The sequence below is a fragment of the Branchiostoma lanceolatum genome, chromosome 15, assembly GCF_035083965.1.
Source record: "Branchiostoma lanceolatum isolate klBraLanc5 chromosome 15, klBraLanc5.hap2, whole genome shotgun sequence".
Lineage (NCBI taxonomy): Eukaryota > Metazoa > Chordata > Leptocardii > Amphioxiformes > Branchiostomatidae > Branchiostoma > Branchiostoma lanceolatum.
The window spans coordinates 4340773-4365737 of NC_089736.1; the positions used below are offsets into that span (position 1 = coordinate 4340773).

The 24965-nt window shown below is 42.0% G+C and overlaps 1 protein-coding gene across 1 annotated transcript; it reads left to right on the top strand.

Moving 5' to 3' along the window:
• The first annotated feature begins 300 nt into the window (after positions 1-300).
• LOC136421060 (uncharacterized) lies at positions 301-24677 on the top strand. Its single transcript, XM_066408204.1, has 35 exons — positions 301-341; positions 541-691; positions 1151-1295; positions 2027-2188; positions 2568-2662; positions 3419-3539; positions 3682-3738; positions 4484-4627; positions 5181-5289; positions 5684-5750; positions 6168-6332; positions 6991-7102; positions 7613-7755; positions 7993-8068; positions 8450-8522; positions 9456-9625; positions 10995-11176; positions 11559-11711; positions 12263-12410; positions 13075-13137; positions 14032-14157; positions 14935-15063; positions 15302-15430; positions 15524-15634; positions 15990-16154; positions 16586-16708; positions 17320-17436; positions 17896-18001; positions 18467-18562; positions 19731-19802; positions 20161-20232; positions 20622-20693; positions 20921-20992; positions 21548-21665; positions 22404-24677. Exons 1-35 carry the CDS (start codon positions 301-303, stop codon positions 24675-24677), a joined length of 6159 nt encoding a protein of 2052 aa, XP_066264301.1.
• The last annotated feature ends 288 nt before the right edge of the window (positions 24678-24965 follow it).

The following is a 24965-nucleotide window of genomic DNA, read 5'->3' on the forward strand; positions in this document are numbered from 1 at the left end:
AAGCTAGGTACTCATTTTCACCTGAGTGAAGTAAGGAAAATTGTTCTGTGACCCACAGTGACAGGTGCCTGTAACATGCCCTTGACCATCGGCATGGGTGAGATGGTCGCGGAACAAGTTAACTCGTCATCAGGCTGGGTGAAGCCGGATGCCCTCGGACCGTTCGAAATCAGACCCTTCGCTGTTGCCTGGGCAACCAGAGAGCTAAACGAGAGGTAAAGGTTAACATCCATTAAGGGACAGTACGATATATAGCGGGGGAGGGCTGGTGCGCTGGAAGTGCGGTCAAAAATAATTTCCATGGCCCTCCTTCCCATCTCAAAACCCTTCGCAGGCACAGGGTTTGGCAGCACCTGAACAACCTGTCATACCTAACCTTTGCACATCTAACTTTAAGCATTGTTTAAAGCTATCTAGCTAGGATGCTCCTACAGTACTTTATGGCAATGAGTTCCTGACTCTACAATAGTTCTCAGGAAATATGATACATGCAAATAAGGTCTTCAAACATTCCTCTACAGTGTTGAAATCTCTCCATAGGCAGTGGGTGGAGTTTGACATCGGTGAGACTGTCCAACTGTCTGGCTTTCTGACCAGAGGAGTGGGCGTGGCCTGGACCTCCATCTTCAAGATGGGGCACGGCCTCAGCCCAGAGGAGGTGGAATTCATACAAGAGGACGGGGAAGACAAGGTGAGATTTGCTGCAATAAAGCAGTACTTAAAACTTTTTTCGTATTGAGGTTTTTGGTGTGTTATGAGTTTTCTGGATGTAAATTACTGTAAATGCAGAAATGTTCGCTATGATTTTATGTTCGCGGTTTTTGCGGTAAGCTCTTTGTCGCGAAGTTAAAACCACCCTGAAATGTTCTGCCCTCCTACCCTCTTGTCTACTACTAACATTACATGTGTCTCAAATGGAAAAGGAAAAAATGAAGTGTTCGCGAAGGTTTTAAGTTCGCATTTGAGACAATAGTAGACAAGGGGTAGGAGGGCAAAAAGGCAAAAAGATTAGCAGTGGTTTTAATTTTGCGGCAAATGGCTCACCGCAAAAAAATGTGAACATTAAATCACCGCAGACATTTCTGCATTTACAGTATATATAGTCAACCTGATATCTGTATGATATTATTTGATTGTTTCCTTGCTGCAGCTTTTCTTCGTGCAGGGAAATGGCTTGAAGGGAGCGCGCTTCGACTTCTCCTCTCCCGTACGCACGCGCGTGATGAGGTTCATACCGATGTCATGGTACTTCGTGCTGGCCATACGGGTGGAGTTCATGGGATGTCGGATTACTGGTGAGATAAACAGATAAACAAATAAACAACAACAAAAAAAGTTCTCTCCCCCTGATGTACGTTTAACATAACGTAACATAACATAACATAACATTAAGTAGTAATTGGTTTATTGATAAAAACATGGAACAAACAGCATTGCAGTATGGAGACTGAATTGTGCTGTAGCTTACAATCACGTATGCAGTTAAGTCGACACGATAATATTTCTATGTATACTTCTATTTCTATAACATAACATAACATAACATAACATAACATAACATAACATAACATACAATGTAACATAAGTAGTAATTGGTTTATTGATAAAAACATGGAACAAAACGGCATTGCAGTATGGAGACTGAATTGTGCAGTAGCTTACAATCACGTAAAACTATGCAGTTAAGTCGGCACGTTAATATTTCTATGTGTACTTCTATTTCTATAACATAACATAACACAACATAACATAACATATAATTGTTATATACATTTATACCTGTCAGTGTCCATGCCTTTAAAGTTACTTGACAGACATCTTGACTGTTACTGTAACTTTTTAGACTTTTCATCTTCTCAAAGTTGCTGTCATCTGTAGATTTCTATTTCCGATGCCCCAAAAAGTTTCTTGTCCACTTACTTGGAATAAAGACATAATACAACAGTTCATTTTATGCCTGGGTTGTATACTTATTACTTAAATATGTCATTCTTATCAGCCTCATAAAAAAATTTGCTATTCACAGGTCAGACCCACAGACACATTCCCGATGACGTCATCTGTGGGGAGGGGTGGGGGCTCTACAAGGGCGGGTGTTACAAGCGTATTCTCGCCCCCCTCCCCTGGGACAGGGCCGAGACGTACTGCCAGGCACTCAAGGGAAGTCTAGTGTCGGTACACACACAGGGTAGGCGATGTCTTACTTAAAGTGTTCCTCTTAATATCTTGTAGTGTAAGTTATAGAACTATTGCTGCTCTGTTGAACCAGCATATGTATGTATGTGAATCAGTCTAAAGTTTCTAATAATTCTGAGCTCATACATTTTGTATTGGTAATTTTGGCACTTCTACTTAAATTTTGTATAAATCTCTTGGCTTTTTAACCTCCTGGTTTAGAAGCAAATGACTCTACTCTCTGCATACAGGGACTCCAGGATCTCAGGCAAACATGACATTAATGTCCAGCCTACTAATTCAAATGTTAAGGCCCCAAATCTGTATTGGTTGGGTTAGGTAGCATGGGGAAGGTTAAGGTAACAACAGTAAGTTGTTTTTCTTTGCCGCAGAGGAGCATGACTTCCTCTATGCCAGAGCGAGGACTGGGTGGCTTGGACTGCGACTCCCAGACCACGTGAGGCCAACTGAGTTCAGGAAAGAACAGGTATGATGCCACATTCACTTGTTACCTTCGCCAAGATAGTTATGTTTTGGGCAGTGTCCATCTGTGTGTGTGTGTGTGCGTCTGTCTTTTTGTGTACGCAATAACTCAAAAGGCCAGAATGGATTGTCTTGTTATTTAGTATGTGTGTACGTCTTGGTGAGAACTCGAGATGATAAGATTTTGAGTCCCCTAGCGGCTTTTTATGGTACTGTAGCGGAACGTTCAGTTTTGATATATCATGTTCTGTACAAGCTATAGCAATGATTTTTGGTTGGTGGATAGCACTTGATTTATGATGTATTACAACTCAACTCAAATGTACCTGTTTCAGCAACACACATCTTAAATGTGGTCATAGGAATCTAGTTGACAATTTTTGATAAAATACTTTGCCAGCTGTGGAGTTTAAAAATGAAAATGACACAAAAATGGCTGGAATAGAAAGCAGCTGACTTTGCATTTACAAAGAAATTGGCAACCATACTCTTCGATCAAGTAAATGTAACGTCCATTAACATTAATCCACCGGGTTACACATACAAATCCGCCACATTAAAACAGTGGGTTTGAGCGATCTCTAGTGCAGTCTAGTGTGTTGAGTTTAGATTATGAAAATTGACACAAAGATGGCTAGAATAGAATTTAGCAGCTGACTTTGCAATTGCAAAGAAATTGGCAACCATACTCATCAATCAAGTAAAATGTACATGTGTTATATCTTTAACATTGTTGATTCTTTTTCTAACGTTAATTCAGCGTCCAGAAGTCTTGGCCACGATGCGCTGGAGGGACGGCATGCCTGTACAGCCCTTCTTCCCGTGGCACCCAAACGACACGGTTCACGACCATGCACGCTGTGTTGAGATGACCCCTCCAGGTATAATAAGCACATCTCATATACATGTACTGGCAAATTGAGAAAGTTTAGATTTAGCATGGTGAATAAAAGTGTTATCAATAACGTCAAATGTCACTCTATGTAACTCTATAACAGATGTACTTTTCATCACCACACTTAGGTTATTGGATTCTCCGTGACTGCAACTCTCCCAAGAAACCTTTCATTTGCAAACGAGGTCAGTAGAATACTCTGTAGAGCAACCATCTCTATCTATATGTATGCATGTATCTAATATTAAGTAGTTATCCTTTGATGAATAGATAATTGAAAATGAATGAAATGATATGCAGTGCTGTCCTTAGTGCTGAATGCTCTGTTTTGTCTTCGGAACAATATCTACCAACCTATGACAGACAATCATCTGTTTATATGTATCTATGGACAATGTACGTAACATCATATATCAAGAACAGTGCTGCGTACCTAAACGTAACATCAGGTACAGGTATGGGTACAGAGGTTTAGGTACAGGTCCAGACCTGTACCTGTACCTGTACCTGTACCTGTACCCGAATAATTTGAAAAAATTAACATATGTTGTTCTGATCTTCTTCAATAATGTCAGTATCTTTATTCAAAGGACATAACTAGGTTTCCTACTGCCAAACTCCCTCGGCCTTGCTATCAAAACTCCCCGCCAGCCTGAATGATCTGTTGCATATTAGTTACGATGTTCCAAGGTGTCACTTTGGTCACGTTTGATGTTGCATGAGGTCAGGAGATCAGTCACAAAATAAGCACATACCTGGTGTGAATTTATATCGGTACAGTACCGGTACTTCATGATCCGGTATTTTGGACCTGTACCTAATCAGTTTTTACAGTACAGTGTATGCAGCACTAATCAAGAAGCTATCCTTTGATACCCAGTCCTGTCCTTGGTGCTGAATGCCATGCCAATCTTTTTTGTCCAACAACAGATATCAATCCCTGGATAAAGGAAGTCTACCAATTGGTGAATGAAACATCTGAGCACGTAAAGGACCCAAACCAGCCTATCTACCCGCATGCTTACAATTACGACCACGAGAGGTTCTGGGGCATGCAGCTGGTCGACATGGATGGTAATGTACTGGAATTTTCTTTCTTTACGAAACAAATATAGATTAGGGTGTGTTTCGTCTATTGCATTTGAGCAGCAGTGAACATTGCACCAAAGTAGACATGAATGGTGTGTTTGCAAGCTTTGCAGACAAACTATTTTTACTTAAGACTCTGAAATGATTAAGGCCCCCTAGTGGCTTGTTACAGTTCTGTAGCAGACCTTCCAGTTTTGATATAGCATTTTTGATATCGCATTTTGTGGGGTCGTGTGGCGTAACGGCAGGGTGTTCGACTCAGAACCAAGAGGTCCCGAGTTCGAATCCCCCTGACGCCACCGATGTTGTGCCCTTGGGAAAGGCACTTTACATGACTTTCCTCACTTTGCCCAGGTGTATGAAATTTAAAAAAAAAATTTAAATGGGTATGTTGTTATCTGTACGTGGTACTATTAATATATTAAAGCTTTAAAAACTTGAGTGCAGTGCCATGTCGTCCTTTTCTGTCAAAAACCAAATAGTAACAAAAAATAAAGATATTACATTGACTCTTAGTCTTACAATTTCTCCACCAAAGCTTGCAGGTCCTGTGGGCATGATGCGGACACATGTGATCATGTTATACAGTGTGGCACAGAAGACTCTGAAATCTGTGGTGTCATCAGGTCCCCTGGGTATCCTCTCAGGTAAGTTTGATGTCTGTCCTCACACAGACACGTGATAAGTCATGTTATACAGTGTGGTATGGAAGACTCTGTTTGTGTGTGTCTGGGGGTGTTGTGTTTCTGTGTGTGTTTGAGATTGTGTGTGTCTGTGTGTGTGAAATGTGTGTGAGTGATTGTGTGTGTATGTGAGTGTGTGTGTTTGTGTCTGAAATGGGTGTGTGTGATTGTGTGTGTTTTGTGTGTGTGTGTGTTTGTGTCTGAATTGTGTCTGTGTGTGTCTTAAATATGTCTCTGAAATGTATATACAGGTTTATTTGAGGCCTCCCATCCGGCAATATTTGTACATTTAATTGTAGCACTATAGCATAGTATTTGTATTTCATACAGCATTTCACTTCTGCCTATCTTTACACAGTTTTCCGGTGGATTCCATCTGTACGGTACAAATCAACGGACCAAGGAAGAGTTACATTGTGCTACAGGTAAGATCACAATTCTTTCTTAAGGCCACACCAATTCAATTTCTTGGTTATTTTTTTTTCTACAATTTTTTTTTTTTTTTGAAAATAAAAATCTGTTAACCAAGAAATTAAATTGGTGTGGCCTAATATAGCATTATTAATGTGTGCCTTGAATTGCAAAAAACATTTTGGGTAACGGATAATAATGTCATAAAATGTCAAAGCACATTCCAATGTCATTGAAGAAGGCGGAAGAAAGAAAACCTTGAATCTATCATTTAGTTTATCATAATTCTGACCACTCATATTGCATATTGACGGCAACTTTTTTTGGCCAAACACTTGTTTTCTTGGTGTTGGGCATCCAGAAGACTCACTGAAACCTGCTAGCTTATAGCCTGCTCCAAATACACTGACAGGTATGTTTGTTGTAAATAGGTACTGGACATCGACATTCCGGTTGAGGCCGACGGTTCGTGTTCTGACCGTGCGGTCTTCCTGCTTGACCAGAAGTACCCGGGCGGACCGTGGATTGAGGGAGCCCGACTCTGCTCACCCAGGGACATCCGCGAACCTTTCAACTCCAAGTTCAACTCTATGCAGGCGAGATAGTTGTACCATTCATGTACATTTAGCTGTTATGCAGTATGTTTGGATTTTGAATTGAATGTCTTTTTTTCGGGCATGTCACCAATAGAAAACAGCCGTACAAACATAAAAACAAAAAAAAAAATATACACACACACATTTAGAAAAAAAGATTCCATACTGACAACGGTGACCTCAGAAGATCTTGTATTATGCTGGTACTTTAAAAAAAAATCTTTTTATTCATTGAAGTAAGCTGGCAATACAGACGTAGTGGTGGTGCACTCAAGTTTACAAGCTTATTTAAATGCCATCACTGAAACATATGTACACAGGATATAAAAAATGGACAGATAAGATTATACAAAAAATTGTAGTAACAAACATGCTTTTGTTGTTTTATTGTGCAAGATCTGAGTGATCCAGGTTTCTATTACGACTTGGTGGTTCTAGATTATACTGATGTCAATGATACTTTTTAGTTAAATTATCCTTCAAGCTGATTTCAATGTTTCTATAAAAATCAATTAATTTTTTTGCACCATTTTTTGTGGTTTAGTTTGAAGCTCCTCTTACAACGACACAGCTTTATGAGATGATGAGATTCAATATGTTGACAGCACACTCAGTGTTCTTCAAACTGATTCCAACTTGTTTCATGGTCTGTTTTCAGGTGAAAGCATTGTCCAATGACACAAAGTACCAGTACCGTGGTTATCTCGCCGTGTACAACATCACATACTACAAGAACCAGCACCTACCCCCAGTCTACAAACCAAACGAAGGTGGAACATTTAATGGACTAAAGATCTATAATTGTACATTCATACTCTTACAAAGTTGAACTAAGTACAGGTCATGGTGATGAATCCCAGATGAGCAAAAACATCAATGGAATTCTTTCGTGATTAGTCCAGTTTTGGACTAATCACATACAGGTCCTTTGGTCTTGTTAAATATTGTATAGTACATGCACAGTAGTTGGCATCATACCAGCTTGGAGGACATCATCCTTGTGGTGTCAAAAAAAAAGACAAATATAGTTGTAGGTAAATTCGAGTTAGAGTTTTCAGATTTTAGAATTTGTGGTTTGAATGGCAGTTAAACACTAAGCAGGCTAGATTATAAAATGATATAATGCAATATACTTCGTTGTAACATTGTACGACTAGGCTAATTCATGTACCTTTGTTTAGTTTACTATCAATTTTGATCTTTGTGCATTGATAATTGTAACTTTCTAACTTTTCTAACTTTTGTCATGTGAATGAAGTTAGATGTTCATGTTATTCTAGTGTACCAGTGCCCGTGTGATTACAACCTGTATGAGGACCGTTGCTATGGTATCTTCACCCACCACACCCACCTGTCCTGGACCAGAGCAAGGCTGGAGTGTCACGCCAAGAACGGGACCCTGGCCAGCATGTCAGATGGCCTGGTATATATAAGCAAATATATAAAATTAGTATATTCTGAATAAAAGTTTAACCGTTGTTGCCAACACAAGAAATTGGACTTACCCAAATTTTTGACTTTTCAACTCCAGTCTTTGTCAAAGAATGAGCAATCTATTGCTTCTGTGACATCACGTTATGCAGATAGAACAGGTGACTAATAATAATGTTTTTCTCCATTTTGTGCATTTTTCTCATGACATCTGTTTTTAAAATTTTAGGAGACAGAGTTTCTGCATACAGCGCTTATCCTTATCGTGCAATCCAGACAGTTGGGAGGAGAGAAGATGTACATAGGTAATTAATTAATCAATCAATTAGTTGATTTCATGAATTACTTGTATTGTAAGTGTTGGTGCACTTCATGTACATATTTTACACAACTGTCACATGCCAAAGCCAATAGTTCTCAATAAAGCTGAATCTAAAAAGTTTTTTCGGTAATTTCTGTGTAGTTTGCTTACCTTTTAGTAGTTGTCATTGGATAGGTAAACTATCATTCTTTTGTATCAGCATTCTTAGTCTGTTGTTTACCTGTATGAAAGCATGGCAAATTCACAACAATCTAGACTGCAGTATCATATATTAGGGATATAATTTATACTTCCCGTATGTATTTGAATGTTTCAGTGAATGCTATCTATTTTTAACTTTTCTTGTTTGTTTTTTCCTCCCTAGGTCTTCAGGACAGAAATGAGTTTGAGTTTAACATGACCTGGTCTGATGGTCACCCTCTGTCATACACAGCATGGTAAGTATTTGTTCAAAACTTAATAATTAGTTATGCACCACGTCATATTCCTTTGTAGCCTGGTCACCAGTCTCTACGGGTCGGCTTAGGTGTGTTTTACCAGGCCCATGGCCAGTCTGCTATATTGACCCGTAGTTTCGCTGCCACGGTAGAATTTAATCCAAGGCTGTAAACAAGGTTGTCTCTCCATCTCATACTTAGTTGCCATCTTTGTCAATTCTTATCTTCAACTTAAGTAACCCCCAGATAACCCCACGAGGGGCAATGTAAGGGGGCAGGAGGTCCCAGGCTAAGGCGGGCAGGCCTCCAGTCTGGCGCGGAAAGACTCAACGGTGGGAGCTGTAACAACCGCGCCAGGCAGGGCGTTCCATTCGGGGGATGGTTGGGGGGAAGAATGAATATTTGAATGAATCTGTTCTAACATTGATTGTTTGAAATTTGAGAGTATGGCTCCCCTGGGGCCTCTGAGCTGGTTATCCAACCATTCAGTAACTCTCTTAGTCACGCAAAATAGAAAAGAGGGATTTTGAATCAAAGTTTGGATACACAAGGAAACAGCTAATGACTGTGGATAAATTTTAAAGAGCAGACGTTTTAGGTAGCATCCACCACATCTTTCATCGATTCCAGCCACTGACAAAAGTTGCTGAATGCTACACACTATGTAGTTGATGTTATCTATATTTTCCAAGCAGAGGTTTCGGTCGAGTGGGGTAGGAGTGTCCGGGATTTTTTATGTCTGTCTCCCTTCGCAGACAGACAAAAAAAAGTCCCGGACACTCCTACCCCATCGACCGAAACCTCTGCTTGGAGAATTATTAGATATCTAAACATCTGACCATTTCCAAAATCTATCCAGTTGCTTATTAAACAGATGTCTAAACTTCGTCAACGTATGAAAATTTGAATAAAGCATTTTTCCTGTGCTTTTAGGGCACACATTGACAGGAGGTACAACCTGACTCAGCCGTCGGGAGCGGAGATAGAAGACTGTGTCGTGCTGTGGTACGAGTACACCTGGCGCATCGCACAATGGCACGACACGCTCTGCGCCGGAGAGGACGTATTCAGCTATGTGTGTGAGATTGAAGCAGACAAGGAAGGTGAGTGAGCATTTTTCATGGATTTAACACAGGGTATTAGCTAGCAGCCCATCAGGGAGTCTTTTGGTCGCCCTACACTAAGAAAACAATGAAATTAGACATACTGTGCACTGGAGAGGACGTATTCAGCTACGTGTGCGAGATTGAGGCAGACAAGGAAGGTGAGTGGGCATTTTTGATGGATTTAACACAGCCTGTGAGGGTATTAGCTAGCAGGGTGTCAGGGTGTCTTTTGGGCGCCCTACACTAAAAAAACAATGAAATTAGACATGCTGTGCACTGAAGAGGACGTATTCAGCTACGTGTGCGAGATTGAGGCAGACAAGGAAGGTGAGTCGGTGTTTTTCATGGATTTAACACAGCCTGTGAGGGTATTAGCTAGCCGGCTGTCAGGGTGTCTTTTGGGCGCCCTACACTGAGAAAACAACGAAATTAGACACGCTGTGTGGCGGAGAGGACGTATTCAGCTACGTGTGTGAGATTGAGGCAGACAAGGAGGGTGAGTCGATGTTTTTCACAGATTTAACTCATTCTATTAGCTAGCAGGGCGTCAGGGCGTCTTTGGACGCCCCTGGGACACTAAGAAAACAATGAAATTAGAAACGCTGTGCACCAGCGAGGACGTTTTCAGCTACTTGTGTGAGATTGAGGCAGACAAGGAAGGTGAGTCGGCGTTTTTCATGGATTTAACTCAGGGTATTAGCTAGCAGGGCGTCAGGGTGTCTTTTGGACGCCCTACACTGAAAAAATCTAAGAAAGTACACAACCTGTGCACCAGTGATGACAATTTCAGCTTTGTTTGGGTAGATTGATGCCGACAAGGAGGGTGAGTCGATGTTTTTCACGGATTTAACACATTCTAGTAGCTAGCAGTGCGTCAGGGTGTCTTTTGGACGCCCTACACAAAAAAAAACTAAAAAAATTGACACGCTGTTGGCAGCAAGGACGTTTTCAGATACGTGTGCAAGATTGATGCTGACAATTGACAATGAGTCGATGTTTTTCACGGATTTAACACAGTCATGCTATCAGCTAGCAGGGCGTTTGATTCCTGGCATTCTGGTATCCTCACTGCACGAAATGGCCTCGGATCCTGACGTATCCGAACAGGAGAAACGGGATCCGGAACCTCAGATCCGTAAGAATCCGGATGGATACGGGGCTGTATTGTACTAAAGCAACTCAAATTTACCTACATAAACCTACATCGAACCTGCTACCCTGATGGGGTATAAAAATGTATATATATACCACTTGCCGATGTAGGTTTATGTAGGTAAATCTGAGTTGTTTTAATGCAATACCTTTACCTACCTTTACGTTTACTTAAATCCTTGTAGTTGACATATTCTATTTTTCACATGTTCAGACCATGTGTGCAAGCTGGGTATGCAGGACTACGCGATTGAGAACCAGCAGGTGGTTGCGTCCTGGTACGAGACAGCGCCCACCATGTCGCACTTTGCTCGTCTGGAGGCGTGTTCCGATTATCATGGTCGGGGCTGGTCCGGGATCTTCGACCCCAAGGGTGTCTACTTCCCCTGGTTACAGGTTAGTATAAACTGTAAAACTGGGTGGCTACACAGGGCTCAAAATACATTTTTGGGAATAGGCGCATTGTTAAGTTATGGTGCACCTAACTTAGGATACGGTGAAAGCCCAACGTTTTGAGCACAAGAAATCATGGCTCTACACCAAGCATCAAATGTATCTGTTCAGATGGCAATGTAAAACTGGTTTCCTAATGTGTATGTCTCAAGCCTCTTCACATAAAAGAACCAAACACACCTATTGAGAAAGGTTTGGGGTACCAGTTGCGCTTAGCCATAAATAGGTGAGCCATGGTGAGGCTGCATTGCACGAATAGCACAGAGATTATACTCAACATCCCTTCTGGCATGCATGTGAGTGATATTTCATTTGTACTTGTTAGGTGGACCTGCCACGACTGATGCTGATCGCGGGAATTGCGACCCAGGGCCTGTGTACAGTCGGCGTAGACGCCAGGGTGACGGAGCTCTACTTGTTCCACGGGATGAGCAAGATGGCATGGACACCCTACACAGGGCGTGGCTCCAAACCTGTGGTATGATCATGAATATTCAGTCTAACAGTTGCTCCCATTGGATGTGCTTCCTATCAGTCTAAAAGCTAACTCACTTGCTAGCTTGCTCACTCAGTCACTCAGTAACTCACTCAGTCACTCAGTCAGTCAGTTACTCACTCACTCACTCAGTCATTCACTTATTCACTCACTCACTCAACCCCCATACACTCAATCGCTCACTCGCTTATTCTATCGCTTGCTCGCTCATTGAACTTACTCTCACCCATGTATACACTCAATTGCTCACTCAATCATTCTATCACTTGCTTGCTCACTCATCCACTCACTCATGCACTCACTAACTCTCACTCACTCACTCACTCTTTCAAACAGACTCAATCACTCATTCACTCACTCATTTACTCACTCACTCATTCACTCACTCGCCCACTCACACACACACACTCACTCAAACACACACTCACTGATCCTAGTTAGTGTCAGACTAATTTATCATTATCTAATATCTTTGCTCCATATTATACCCACTTACTGTACAAGATTGATATTTTATCCACCATCCGTTTCAGCTGTTAATAGGGAACACCGACAGCAACGCCACGGCCATCAACATGTTTGACCCGACCTTCACCACCCTGCACATCCGCCTGGAGCTGCGCAACGGGACGGAACTCTTCGGACTCAGATTCGACCTGCTCGGCTATGCCATAAGGAACTGTGAGTACAGCTGTCTTTCTCAGAAATAACCAGACACAGTGAACAGTTTAATGTTTAATGTATTTCAAGGTACTGCATAGAAGCTAAATGTCATATCATATATAATGATAATTATCATATCAACTTACCTGAGGACACTAAACACGGTCAGCAGTGGAAGCCATTTGGTTCTTACATCTACTGCAGTTAAAGAGATTCAGGCCACAAAATACTCAGGGTGCATGACTATTTGTGCACCTGGTGTTTGTGTTGAGGTGAACCAGTGCACCTGGATATGTTTTTAGGCAAGGGAAGAGGTACTATAATATGTTTTTTTTTAATTTGTTTTTTTAAATTTAAGTATCAGAAAAAGCAATATGACATTTGTTGCACTTTGATGAATTTCTTGTTTCAAATTTAGCAAAGACAATAGGTAAGGATTTGTAATTATGTTTTGTTGAAATTTTACATCATTTTACATTTTATGCACCGTACCCAAGTTTTTTTTGTGCATATAAATTTTTAGGTTAGCCTTGAGCCTGATTGCAGAAAACTTGCACAGAACAACTAAGAATAAGAGGCTGAGTAGTAAGTGGATTGAAATTTTATGGAATCTCCGAAGTCTTGTACAAGATGGATTCAAGGAGTTTTTAATTATTTCCTTCATTTTTTTAATCTCATCCAGTGACTGAAGAAGACTTTAAGATTGAAAGGAGGACCGACTATGCAATCAAGGATGATACCATAGGTAAAGTATTTGAGTCAAGTGATAGTGGCAGTATCATGGCAGTGGACGTTAAAGCAGATTGTGGTAAAAATTAAATTTTCATATCCATTCAGTGGTCACTATCATCATCATCATCATCATAATCGTCTGTTGACCCGGACTATATACTGTTAGGTCAAAACTGCCTAAGACCTCTTACACATAGAAACAATTAAATCTGGTCTATGCAAACAAATGGTCAATATATACACCTTAATTCCTTATCCTTGTGTCATTATGTGAAAAATTATCTGAGAGACTGCAAAAAAATTATCGGAAAGGCCTGAGATGCATGGTCTTTTGTAAAGGTGTTTGCTTGTAGTAACATCTTTGACTGTAGATGATCAATGTAGTTGAAATCAATAGATCCATATAGTTATATGTAACATCCGTGAATAGTTTCATCAGGTTGGTAAGTCATTGAATAAAAAGACTCTTTTTACAAAATCAAGAGATTTATTCCATCGACGTTTTGGTGACCATCTGTCACCTTCTTCTGAATGTTTGGGACCGCATAGTGATGTCATCTCCTGTGATTTGTACATATGTACTAAATATTTTGCGTTTGGGAATGCATCTCATCATGTATAAGTAGCAACATCTGTGCTGCATTGCTATGTGAACCAGTCAGAATTGCCTTGAAGAAGGTCACAGATGGTCACCGAAACGTCAGTGGAATAAATCTGTTGGTTGTGTAAAAAGAGTATTTTTATTCAGTTATAATATGTAACGACATATATTTTACTCCCCATGCGTAGATCTAGACAAGAGTCAGGAGTGCCTGGACACCCATTTTCGTTGTGGAGACGGGTTGTGTGTGCACCTGGTGTATCTATAGTTATATGTAACGACATATATTTTACTCCCCATGTGTAGACAAGAGTCAGGAGTGCCTGGACACCCATTTTCGCTGCGGAGACGGGTCGTGCGTGCACCTGGTGTATCTGTGCGACAGCGTCAGCGACTGCATGGATGGGACTGACGAGTCACTGGAGGTTTGTGGTAAGTCATATTTTATGACTCTTTAACTAAAATTTTACTGAGCATCCATAGAAGGCTGCTACACAAAGAACAAAGTCTTTCATGTGATTGTGTCCATAAGTATAATTCATTGACAATGACAATGCCTAACATAGATATTGAACTAGAATACTAAGAATAAAAGATTGAAGAGAAAAATTATGCTACATTGCATGAATTTCACAAACTAGCAACAAGTATCAAACTGTAACTGTCATCACAGATTAAAGCACAAAATTTGTGTACTATGATCATGTCAAATATTGAAGGCACAGAAAAACATTTGGTTAAGAAGGACTGATTGCAACTGTATGCATTTTTTCAATAGATACATAATGCAAAACACTGAGAGAATGGTGATGAATAGTTTTAACTACAAACTTATCATCGTTCAAGTAAATCTACTACATGTATGTTCTATGGCTTGTAAAATTTGAGAACTAAAGGAAAAAATGTCAGTTGAATGTGAAGGCAGTCTCAAAGCCATTTTGCTGCCGTAGAGGCAGTGGTTTGTCATCCACTGTGTCTAGGGCACGGTATTGGGAAGGTGGAGCCCATCCCTCTCCTTACACTGCCTGATTTACATGTACCTCCCCAAACAATTTAGTCAGAGAGGAACGTTGTATAGAGTGCCTTTCCCAAGGGCATAAGATCAGTGACAAGACAGGATTCGAACCCAGGACGTCCAACACCCTGCTGTTACGTCACACAACCCCGAGAGCTATTCTAAGAGCAGTTTCTTTTCCTTTCACCACACAGGTGCAGCTGACACCTGTCCAGAGTTCTCCTTCAGCTGTAGGGAGGGAGGGGGTGGGCAGTGCATCTCTCTGTCCTTCTTCTGTGACCGCGATGACCACTGCAACACTTATGAAGACGAGATCAACTGTGGTACGATTTATCCGCCATTAACATTAATCCGCCGAGTTACATAAATCGACCACTTTGAAAACAGTGGGCTTGAGAGCTCTCTAGTGCAGTAAAGGGTGCCATTATACATTATGTAACATTCAACCGTTGAATATAAATATAATTATCTGTATCTGAATCTGAATCTATATAGCCGGTATAACCGGTAAACCTGATTATTATGATACTCAGGTGCGGTAAAGTGATGAAACTATTTCAGAATGGCCGGAGGTTAACTGCAGAACAGACCTGGGTGAACTCGAGTGTGAAAATAAGAAGTGCTATGACAGCAAGCTGAGATGTGATGGAAACAGCGACTGCAAAGACAAGACTGACGAACGTCGATGTGGTAAGTGAAACGTTTAGCTCACTGAAGAGCTATTCTTTCACTGGTTGTGATAGAGAAGACAGACGCATGATTATCTTTTGTGTGTTTACATAGATTTCTGCCAGGGTTTCCAGTGTTTTGATGGCAGCTGCCTCCCCGGACAATACGAGTGTGACGGTCAGATTGACTGCAATGGTTACATTGGGGAAGATGAGGACCACTGCTGTGAGTTACCCTATTATTATTTTTCTATATAAGATTTATATAATAACAGTGACTTAGAGGTATTTCTGTCTGCTTCTCTAATGTTTTTCTCTGGTACTCAAGTTCGCACCCGAGCCTGGAAATGAATGACAAAGAGTCTCTTGTCCTTTATGTAATCAGAGGGGGACGTCAGCTTTAGGGCGTCAAACCTCTGCAAGTAAAAGAACACAACACATTTTATAAAAAAGAGTTGGGGTGACCCGTTGTGGTTCATAACCAAATATATGAGCTGTAGCGAAGCTGCATTGCACTTATTAGCTAACACAAAAGTGTCATTCTTCATCCTCACATGCATAGTCTGGTCATTTTCCCATAGTGTACAAGTGGGACAATGCGACAAACCTGGGCTACTGTGAGGCCCTGATGACGTGCAGGAACGGTGCGTGTGTGGGGAACAGCACCAACACCACCTGTCTCTTCAACCTGGACGAACGCGGGGCGCACGTCGGCTGTCGGGACGCTACCCATCTAGAGGGCTGCAGTGAGTATAGAAAGTTAATTGAAAATTCTTGCCCATAGGCTAATTGCAAAATACACTTTGATACAGGAAATTGGAGTTCCAAGAGTCGGATATGATAGTCTTCTAGCAGTTCAATTTTTGGTGGAACAGCGAGTTGATGACTTTGTACATTCTCAAGAACATGAATGATAACTCTGACTTTTTTATTTTATTAGAATTGCAACAGTGCAATACACGCAGGGCACAGGCAGCTATTGCTTGTGTCGTGACCCATCCACATAGTATTCCCGTTTTTACACTTGGGTGGAGTGTAAAGTGCCTTTTTCTCAAGGGCACAAGGTCGGTGGCGTCAGGGAATTCGAACCCGCCACCTCTGGGGTCTGGTCGTTAAGCCACACGACCCCAAATTGTAATATGCCTCATCTTACCATTCTGTTTTCTTGTTTGTTCAGCCCGAGACAACACGGTGTGCCCAGTGAACACTGCCCAGTGTGACTCCGGGTACTGTATCCAGCAGAGGATGGTCTGTGATGGGAAGAACGACTGCATACATGGGGAGGACGAACTCAACTGTGGTGAGTCTGCTTATTCAGATACCTTTTAACTCACAAAATCCTCCAGGGTTACATACAACACCTGAATAAAAACCACGGTATGTTATTGTGAGGACAAACTTTACCGTGGTGAATGTACTATATCATAAACTCCAATGAAAAAATGGTCCAAGAAAGCTAGGGAAAGAAATGCAGAAGAATAATCTGTACAAAGCTTGAATAAGATAATCCCACCATGAACAAAACAGTGTGCAACCCTTTCTCTTGTTTGTCTAACTCTTATTAACTATGAAATACATTGAGCATTCTTATACACTTTTATTAGAATTCCCACAGTGTTCTTATTGTAGATCATAATAGTATAGTCTTTATGCCCAACATTGTCAAGGCAAGACCAGCTTTGTTCCCAATTTTTATCTTAATTTTTAGACAATGTGAATACGTATTAAGTCATAAAATGTAGTTTTACTCATTTGCAGGCCTGTAGGCATTCTGTATTCACATTGCAGATACAGGCATCCACTGTTGTCGAGGAGAAATAAATTGTATTCCCATTCTCTTTCTTTTCCAACTCTAGGACATGGTCAAATACATTATCAAGTCATAGTTATCAGTCTGTGTTCACATTGTAGATACCTACATCTGTCCCGGCGCCCACCGTTGTCGAGGGGAGACTAACTGTGTTCCTAAGAACCAGCTGTGCGATGGCGTGCCCCAGTGTGCACAGGGAGACGACGAAAGCTTCTGCTGTAGGTTTTTGATGGCGTTATGATCATTTCCCGCTAATGTTTAGGGTCTGAAATATTTATTTTCCAATGACCATGGAATGTTACAAGTCAATTTAGAAATTGGTAGACAAGATCATTATTATAAGTGTAGAACTGGTGTTTATTAGAAGCAAGTTAAAGTTGTATTTTGCCTTTCCCTTTTTTAATAGGAAGAAAAAATGTACATGCTTATTAGTCTCTACCAGACTAACTACGCAGGCTATAGGTAGAATACTTGCCAGGAAAGTTTTCAATTGCAGGCATAGGGGGAGATGTTTACCATACCGTGGACTGACTTTCCTGGCCACTTATTCAATTTTTTGCCAAATTTTACGATCCCTCATCCCCGTAGAACTTAGGCTACAAGCTTATCAAATTCTACTTGTTTACTTATTTCTGCCTTTGAGAATAACGTTAATAAGTGTTTTCCCTCATACACAGCTGCCAAGTGCCCAGAAGGCTGTGAGTGTTACGGCCTGGTGTTCTTCTGTAGGGACATGGAGTTCCACGTCATGCTGGTGGATCTGCCCTGGTACCTCAGGAAAATGTACGCTTTTCACTATTTTATGTAGGATTTTAATGTATTAAATTAATGCTGTTCGTCAGATTTGTAGTAATGTAACAATGATGCTTTGTTTTTGTCGAGTTTTGACCTTAAGACTTGAGATTTCAAAGTATTTTTTAGAATAGACTGTATTGATTGTTTTGTCATTGTTGCCATACATTGTACCGTGTACAAGTGTTGAGCAATAAAGTTCATTCTTTTATTAATACATTATACATATCAAATTGTGTCTGAATGAAAACTTCAGCAGTACTTTAATGTGCTTATTGGTTTATACATTTCGATCTTAATTACGAAGCATTGGCATCATGGATGAAACAAAATTTTGTTAAAAAACTTGTTGTGACTGACCAATTCAAGTACACACTGTCACAAACACAAATACTTAAAATGTAAAGAGACGTTTTTATCAGCTTATAAGATCGTATTATTATGTGTATTTTTCAGCGATCTGAGCAATTCCTTTTTTGCTGAGCTAGCAGAGATGCGCGGCTCCAACTGGACAGACGTCACCTTCCAGCGGTTCAGCTACATGGCCGAACTGTGAGTACATCTTATATGATATCTAAATGCAGAAAAAAAGTTATTCATGTCCGAAGGTCAAAACAAAAACACCCACTGCAGTTCCAAACAAGACGCTAGAGGGCCCAAACTTTCACAACTTACTTCCTATAACATGAACTATCTACCACACAAAAATCATGACCATAGCACTTTCAGAAAATATGCCCAAATTTTGAAGCTCCGCTGCAGTACCTTAAGTACCCGCTAGAAGGCCCATTATCGAACTTGACCTTCCTTTCTGTTAACCCTACCCATCCACTAAATATCATACAGATCCATCAACAGCTTCTCGAGTTATGCTGGCGACATACAAATACAGATCCACACAAAGCCCGCTGCAGTACCAACGGAAAATGCCAGGTGAACCATTTTTGAACCTGACCCCCGTTTTTACAACATCTACACACCTGCAAAAGATTATGAAGATCCATCAACGTTTCCGTCACTTTTTTTGCCTACATACAAACACACAAAAATTCAAAGTCCGCTGCAGTACTGTTAAAAAACGCAAGGTGAACCATTTTCAAACTTGACCTTCCTTTGCACAACCACTACACACCTACCAAAAATCATAAAGATTCATCGAAGCTTTCTTGAGTTATGCTCTTGACATACATACAGACCCGCCTAACAAATTTTTCAACCGAAAACATAATCTTCCCCGATTATTCTTCTTATTAGAATAATTATTCTTAGTAAGAATCTTACTTTCTCCAAGAAGGTGTTTTCGTCAACGTTCGTGTGTGTCCCTTCCTTCCTTCCTTCCTTCCTTCCTTCCTTCCTTCCTTCCTTCCTTCCTTCCTTCCTTCCTTCCTTCCTTCCTTCCTTCCTTCCTTCCTTCCTTCCTTCCTTCCTTCCTTCCTTCCTTCCTTCCTTCCTTCCTTCCTTCCATCTTTTCACTTTTATGTTTTTGTTTTGTATCTCTGCATTTTGATGAAGGTGGGTGGGGTATGGAATCGGTCTATTTTTTATGCTACTCGAGCTCATACTGTACATTAATTTCAAAAACTGTACATTTTGTAAATGGAAATCTTTTTTGACAAAAAAAGTACAGTGACTTTCATAGATACATACAAACACTCAAGAGGATACAAATGAACTAAACTATGTGGATAGATATGAGTAAATTGTATAATGTTTTATTCAGTGTTCTGAAGAATGTTGGACTGTGGACTCTGACAAATGAGATGTTCCTGAAGCTGAAGAATCTACTTGTGTTGTGAGTTACACTAATAAGGATATGTTGTTGACAATGTATACATTGCGCATGCATGATGATCTTCTTCTTTTTTTTTACTTTTTGGACTTTGTGTTGTATCAGAGTAAGTTGTGAAAGTTCCATATCACCCAGTTATATTTTATGCATTGTGAAGTTTATCATTAAAGATTACTGCATAACACAGTCCAACATGGTGTAGTTGAAACAAAAATCGAGTTAAAGTTGCTTAGCAGCAGTCCATGAACTTTGAAGTGAATATATAGATCTAACTGAAGTTGGTGTTATCATTATTAGAAGTGTATGATGAACCAGGGTGCTAGATTTACATAATATCTTTACATACATTTGTATGTTACAGGGACCTGAGCTACAACATGCTCACTTCAGTGGTGAACGAACCCTTCTCAGCTCTTGGTAGACTAAGGGTCCTGTGAGTATAATCTTTAGATAATACAAGTGCAGAATTTTGTTGATCAATGGTGTAATCTGACATTGCATTTGTGTCATTCATACAGGTAAATAATCTGCTGTGTGCAGTAGTTTAATGCTTTTGTTACCCACTATACCAAACTGTACACAATTCAGGGAGGCACAAGCCTTTACCTCCGCACATGTACATGTAAGTTTGCGGTCTTGAATAAATAAACAATTATCAAAAAATGTTGGATCCAAAGCTAGACAATGGTGCTATAAATATTTTTGTAGCACCTTGATTGTTTACCACATATAATGTTGTCAAAGGACCTCTCTACACTTACTAATAAAATCGTTTCTGGATACGCCTACGTGTTTCATGTTTTGTTTTTTTTCTTCTTTCAGGAACCTACGGGGAAACAGGATCAAGACCATTGAATCTGGGGTCTTTGCGCCGCTCATAGATCTGAATGAGCTGTAAGTTTCCACTGTGATATCATTCTCTCCACTTCTATCATAAAGATTATATATTAAGTTTCTTAGGGTTTTTTTCAGCTCTAGTTTTTAACAAAAGTTACTTCCACAACTTGCTAACTGATCTTTCAAAATTATTGGTCTATAAAGTGAGTGGAATTAATGACTATACAGTGCCAGAATTAGTAGCTTACATTATATCCGTGTTAAAATCTCTTTTACTTTTTCAGGCAAATACAAGAGAACCAGTTGTCGCTGTACACCTTGGACCTATTCAATGGACTGACAACTGTCACTGTTCTGTGAGTTTTCTACAAAATAACCTGACCAGTGTTTATTATACATCACTTTGTAATCTTATGACCGATTTGCATGTTACACTCATAATGCTTATTGCAGTTAACATTATATCTAAATCGGCTCACAGCAACACAGTTTTTGTACTCTTTGCAGTTTAATACTAATTCTCTCTTGTGAATACACCAACATTCTATAAGAATCATAGCTTATTAGTGTTTTGTCCATTCAGCAGTACTGAGTTTTTACATACATGTCATTTTTATTCAATACGCATGATTAACAATTCCATAATATTTTGGTTACCATTTGGACAAGGCTCTATCTCTCTCTCTGTGAGGCTGTCTAAAAGACTATAATGACTTAAAGCTGTGCAAAACAGGATAGTACAGTTACTTTACAAATCAAATTCCATTTCAAAAACATAGCATTTTAAGTCAAAATTTAAGCTCATTTTAGCAAAGCACTTGCTTAAAAATGAACCAACGATCCAATTCCTAACCATGCATAATTGATTTTGTCTTCTCCAATGTATTTGATTTTCAAATCATGTGTTCCAGGCACACAGACAGTTACCAACTCATCTGCATCGCTGAGAATGAGGCCAATCTGAAGCTGCGGACGTTTACTCCACCAAAAGATGCCATCGCATCGTGTGATGACCTCATAGAAAACAGAGTGAGAAAAGTCTTAAGCAAAGAAAGCAAACCTCTCTAGCCAAATCCGGGTTGAATATTTACTTCGCATTAGATTTCTTAGTAGGAACAAAAGAGAAGAAGGGAGGTTAGAAGTTAAACAATTATTTTAATCAGGGTTATTATTAGCCTGGATACCAGACCTTTTGCTCGATGCGATGCAATAACCCCTTTTGGACGGGGAAGGCCTAGTAAGGCTAGAGTTGGCACCCGGGCGCTCTTGGCAGCCGAAACTCAATTTCTATCGCATGCGAGAGGTAATTAGGGTGCCGTGTACTATCTGTGGCGGCGGCTGAAGTTGCTTCCCCGGCCGGAGGATTAGCGCCAGGAGCGCGGTGGTCTGGCACCCAGGCTAGGTTATCATCAAAAGAAGGGATGTCCCTATGGCTCAACCGGTAGCAGCCTCACAGTTAAGCAATTAGCTGGAAACTGCGAGACCCCGGTTTGAATCCTGGGCAAGAGCTGTTTGTTGGGGCTTCACTCGTCTTTTGGAAGAGAAGGAAAGTGGGGCCCCTCCCTGTAGAAATATACCCTGCTACTGTAACAGCAAGGAAACATGCTGCCCTATGTGCCACTGGGCACTGCAATAAACGAACGATTATTTACAGGGAATAAAAAGACTGGGTGGTGGAATAGTAAGGATAGTTATCAAAGAGATAGATGTGAAACTTTTTCTCTGAATACCTCAATACCTCTCACAGACAAGCATATCCTTTTCCAGGAGCTGCGAATTGTCCTGTGGGTTCTGGGCTGGTTTGCCTTCTTGGGGAACATCCTGTTCATCGTGCGGCGTCTCGTCAAACAGAAAGGCGCCCTGACCAAAATCAAAATCCTGGACTTCACTTTCCTCAACCTGCACATCGCTGACGCCATCATGGGCGTGTACTGCATCATCATAGCCTCTGCGGACGAGCACTACCGCGGACGGTACATCGAGAATGCGGAGATTTGGAAGCAAGGGGGGCTCTGCCAGTTTGCCGGGTTTCTGTTCACCCTTGCTGCTGAGATCCCCTTCATTGCCCTCCCCCTAGCCGCAGTCGAGGAGTGCATGTACGCCTTCTATGACCTGAAGTTCAGGAAGAAGTACGGGGACAAGGAGAAACCTACGCTTCCTCAGTGGATAACACTGAAGATCACGGCTGTCGTGTTGGGCGCCTCCTGGCTTGCTCTGGCTTTTCTAGCGCTTGTTCCCATGTTTGGCATTCCTTACTTTGGGAACAAGTTCTATGCCAAGAGCACGGTGTGCCTCCCAGTCTACATAACTGGGGACCTTCCCGTTGGCTTTGGGTACTCTGCCTTTCTCTTCATCATCTGCAACTTCTGTGCGTCAGTGTTGCTGATCTTGTGCTACGTTTTCATGTTTGCGGTGGATACAATGAGGGAGGTAGATTACGATGATGAGGGAGAGGCTATGGAAGAGATGGCGTTCAGCCATCGTCTCTTTGCCGTGTCGTTCACTAACCTGTCCTGCTGGCTACCCGTTGTTCTGTTTGGGATGGCCGGGTGGCACGGCAGCCCCGTGTCCGTTGATCTGACACCGTGGGCTGCTCTGATCATGATCCCCATCAACGCTGCCGTCAATCCGCTGATCTACATGATCTTCCCCGATAAAAAGAGGGACCTAGGGCCTGCCGCTGACAAGGGGAAGGGGGCAAAGCCTGGTCAGGGAGGAGCTAAGGCGGGTCAGGGTGCGGCCAAGCCGGCCCAGGGTGGGGCGAAGCCTGGACAGGGTGGGGCGAAGGGTGATACGGGTGGGGCAAAGCCGGGCCAGGGTGGGGGGAAGCCTGGACAGGGTGGGGGGAAGCCTGGACAGGGTGGGGCTAAGGTTGATAAGGGTGCGGCAAAGCCGGGCCAGGGTGGGGGGAAGGTTGATAAGGGTGGGGCAAAGCCGGCCCAGGGTGGGGGGAAGCCTGGACAGGGTGGGGCTAAGATTGATAAGGGTGCGGCAAAGCCGGGCCAGGGTGGGGGGAAGGTTGATAAGGGTGGGGCAAAGCCGGCCCAGGGTGGGGGGAAGGTTGATAAGGGTGCGGCAAAGCCGGGCCAGGGTGGGGGGAAGGTTGATAAGGGTGGGGCTAAGGTTAATAAGGGTGGGGCAAAGCCGGGCCAGGGTGGGGGTAAGGCTGGAGGCGATGGAGGCGCTGCTAAGCCTAAGGGAGCGGAGGCTCAGGCTGGGGGTAAGGGTAAAGGCGCAGCTGGGGGCAAGGCAGCTGGTGGCAAAAGAGCAGAAGGGACCGCCAAGCCTGGTGCAAAGGGTCAAGCTGGCGTCAAGGGCGGTGCTGGAGGCGTCAAGAGTGTGGCCAAGAAAGGAGCTGGGGGCCCTCAAGATGCCGCTAAAGCCAGCGGCGGCAATGCACAAGGTCAAGGTGCTGAGGCCAAGGCTGATGAGGCTACCGTTGAAGTCCAGTTACATCGAAGTGAGGATAAGGACGATAACATCAGCGGGTCTAAGGATAGGAGCGCCGATATCAGTGATGACAGTGGGGTTAGTGGTTCTAAGAGCGAGGGAAGCCAGGAAGCTGACGGGAGTCCACCTGGGAGTAAACGAGCTGGCGCCAGTGCCGAAGTTGTGCCAACTGAAGGGTTCCAAGATGAGGCCAAAGCGGTCCCTGCTAAGCATGGGGACGTGAATTCTGGCGACGCCTCCATTCATAATGACAAAGCGGGTACCAAGGATGATGCAAAAGCTGTTAAGGGATCCCATGCCCAAGAAGACACCGAATCGGGCTCTGTAAGGGATATGGATAAAGTTGCTGTCGACGCCGCCTCTAAGGATGACAAAAGGGGTGCCAAGGACGATGCAAACGCTGGCAAAGGATGCAAAGATGACGCCAAATCGGGCTCTGTAAGGGATATGGATGAAATTGCTATCGACGCTGCCTCTAAGAATGGCGAAGGGGAAGCGCTGGATGATGCAAAAGCTGGCGGAGCAAATGACAAGGCCATCGCTGAAATTGGAGGCAACAGCGCAGGTGGCAAGGAGGACAAGGCCGACTAAGTAGGCAGTGGCGCCTGAGTTGCATTAGGGGGATGGATGGTGGCGTAGATGAAACAAAGAGCACTTGAGAACAAGACCAAAAAGCCATTAAGACCCCCTAAGCAGCCTCACTTCTGATATTGCTACAATAACACATCGTGCATAGCGAGGATGTTAACGATATAATAGAAGTTAGATAAGTTGATCCTGGAATAATAGGAATATGATCAATATACATACTTAGACATGATCGTTCGAACTCAGTTATCTTAAAAATGCAAATGATAATTCGGAAAGGCTGTATTTTGA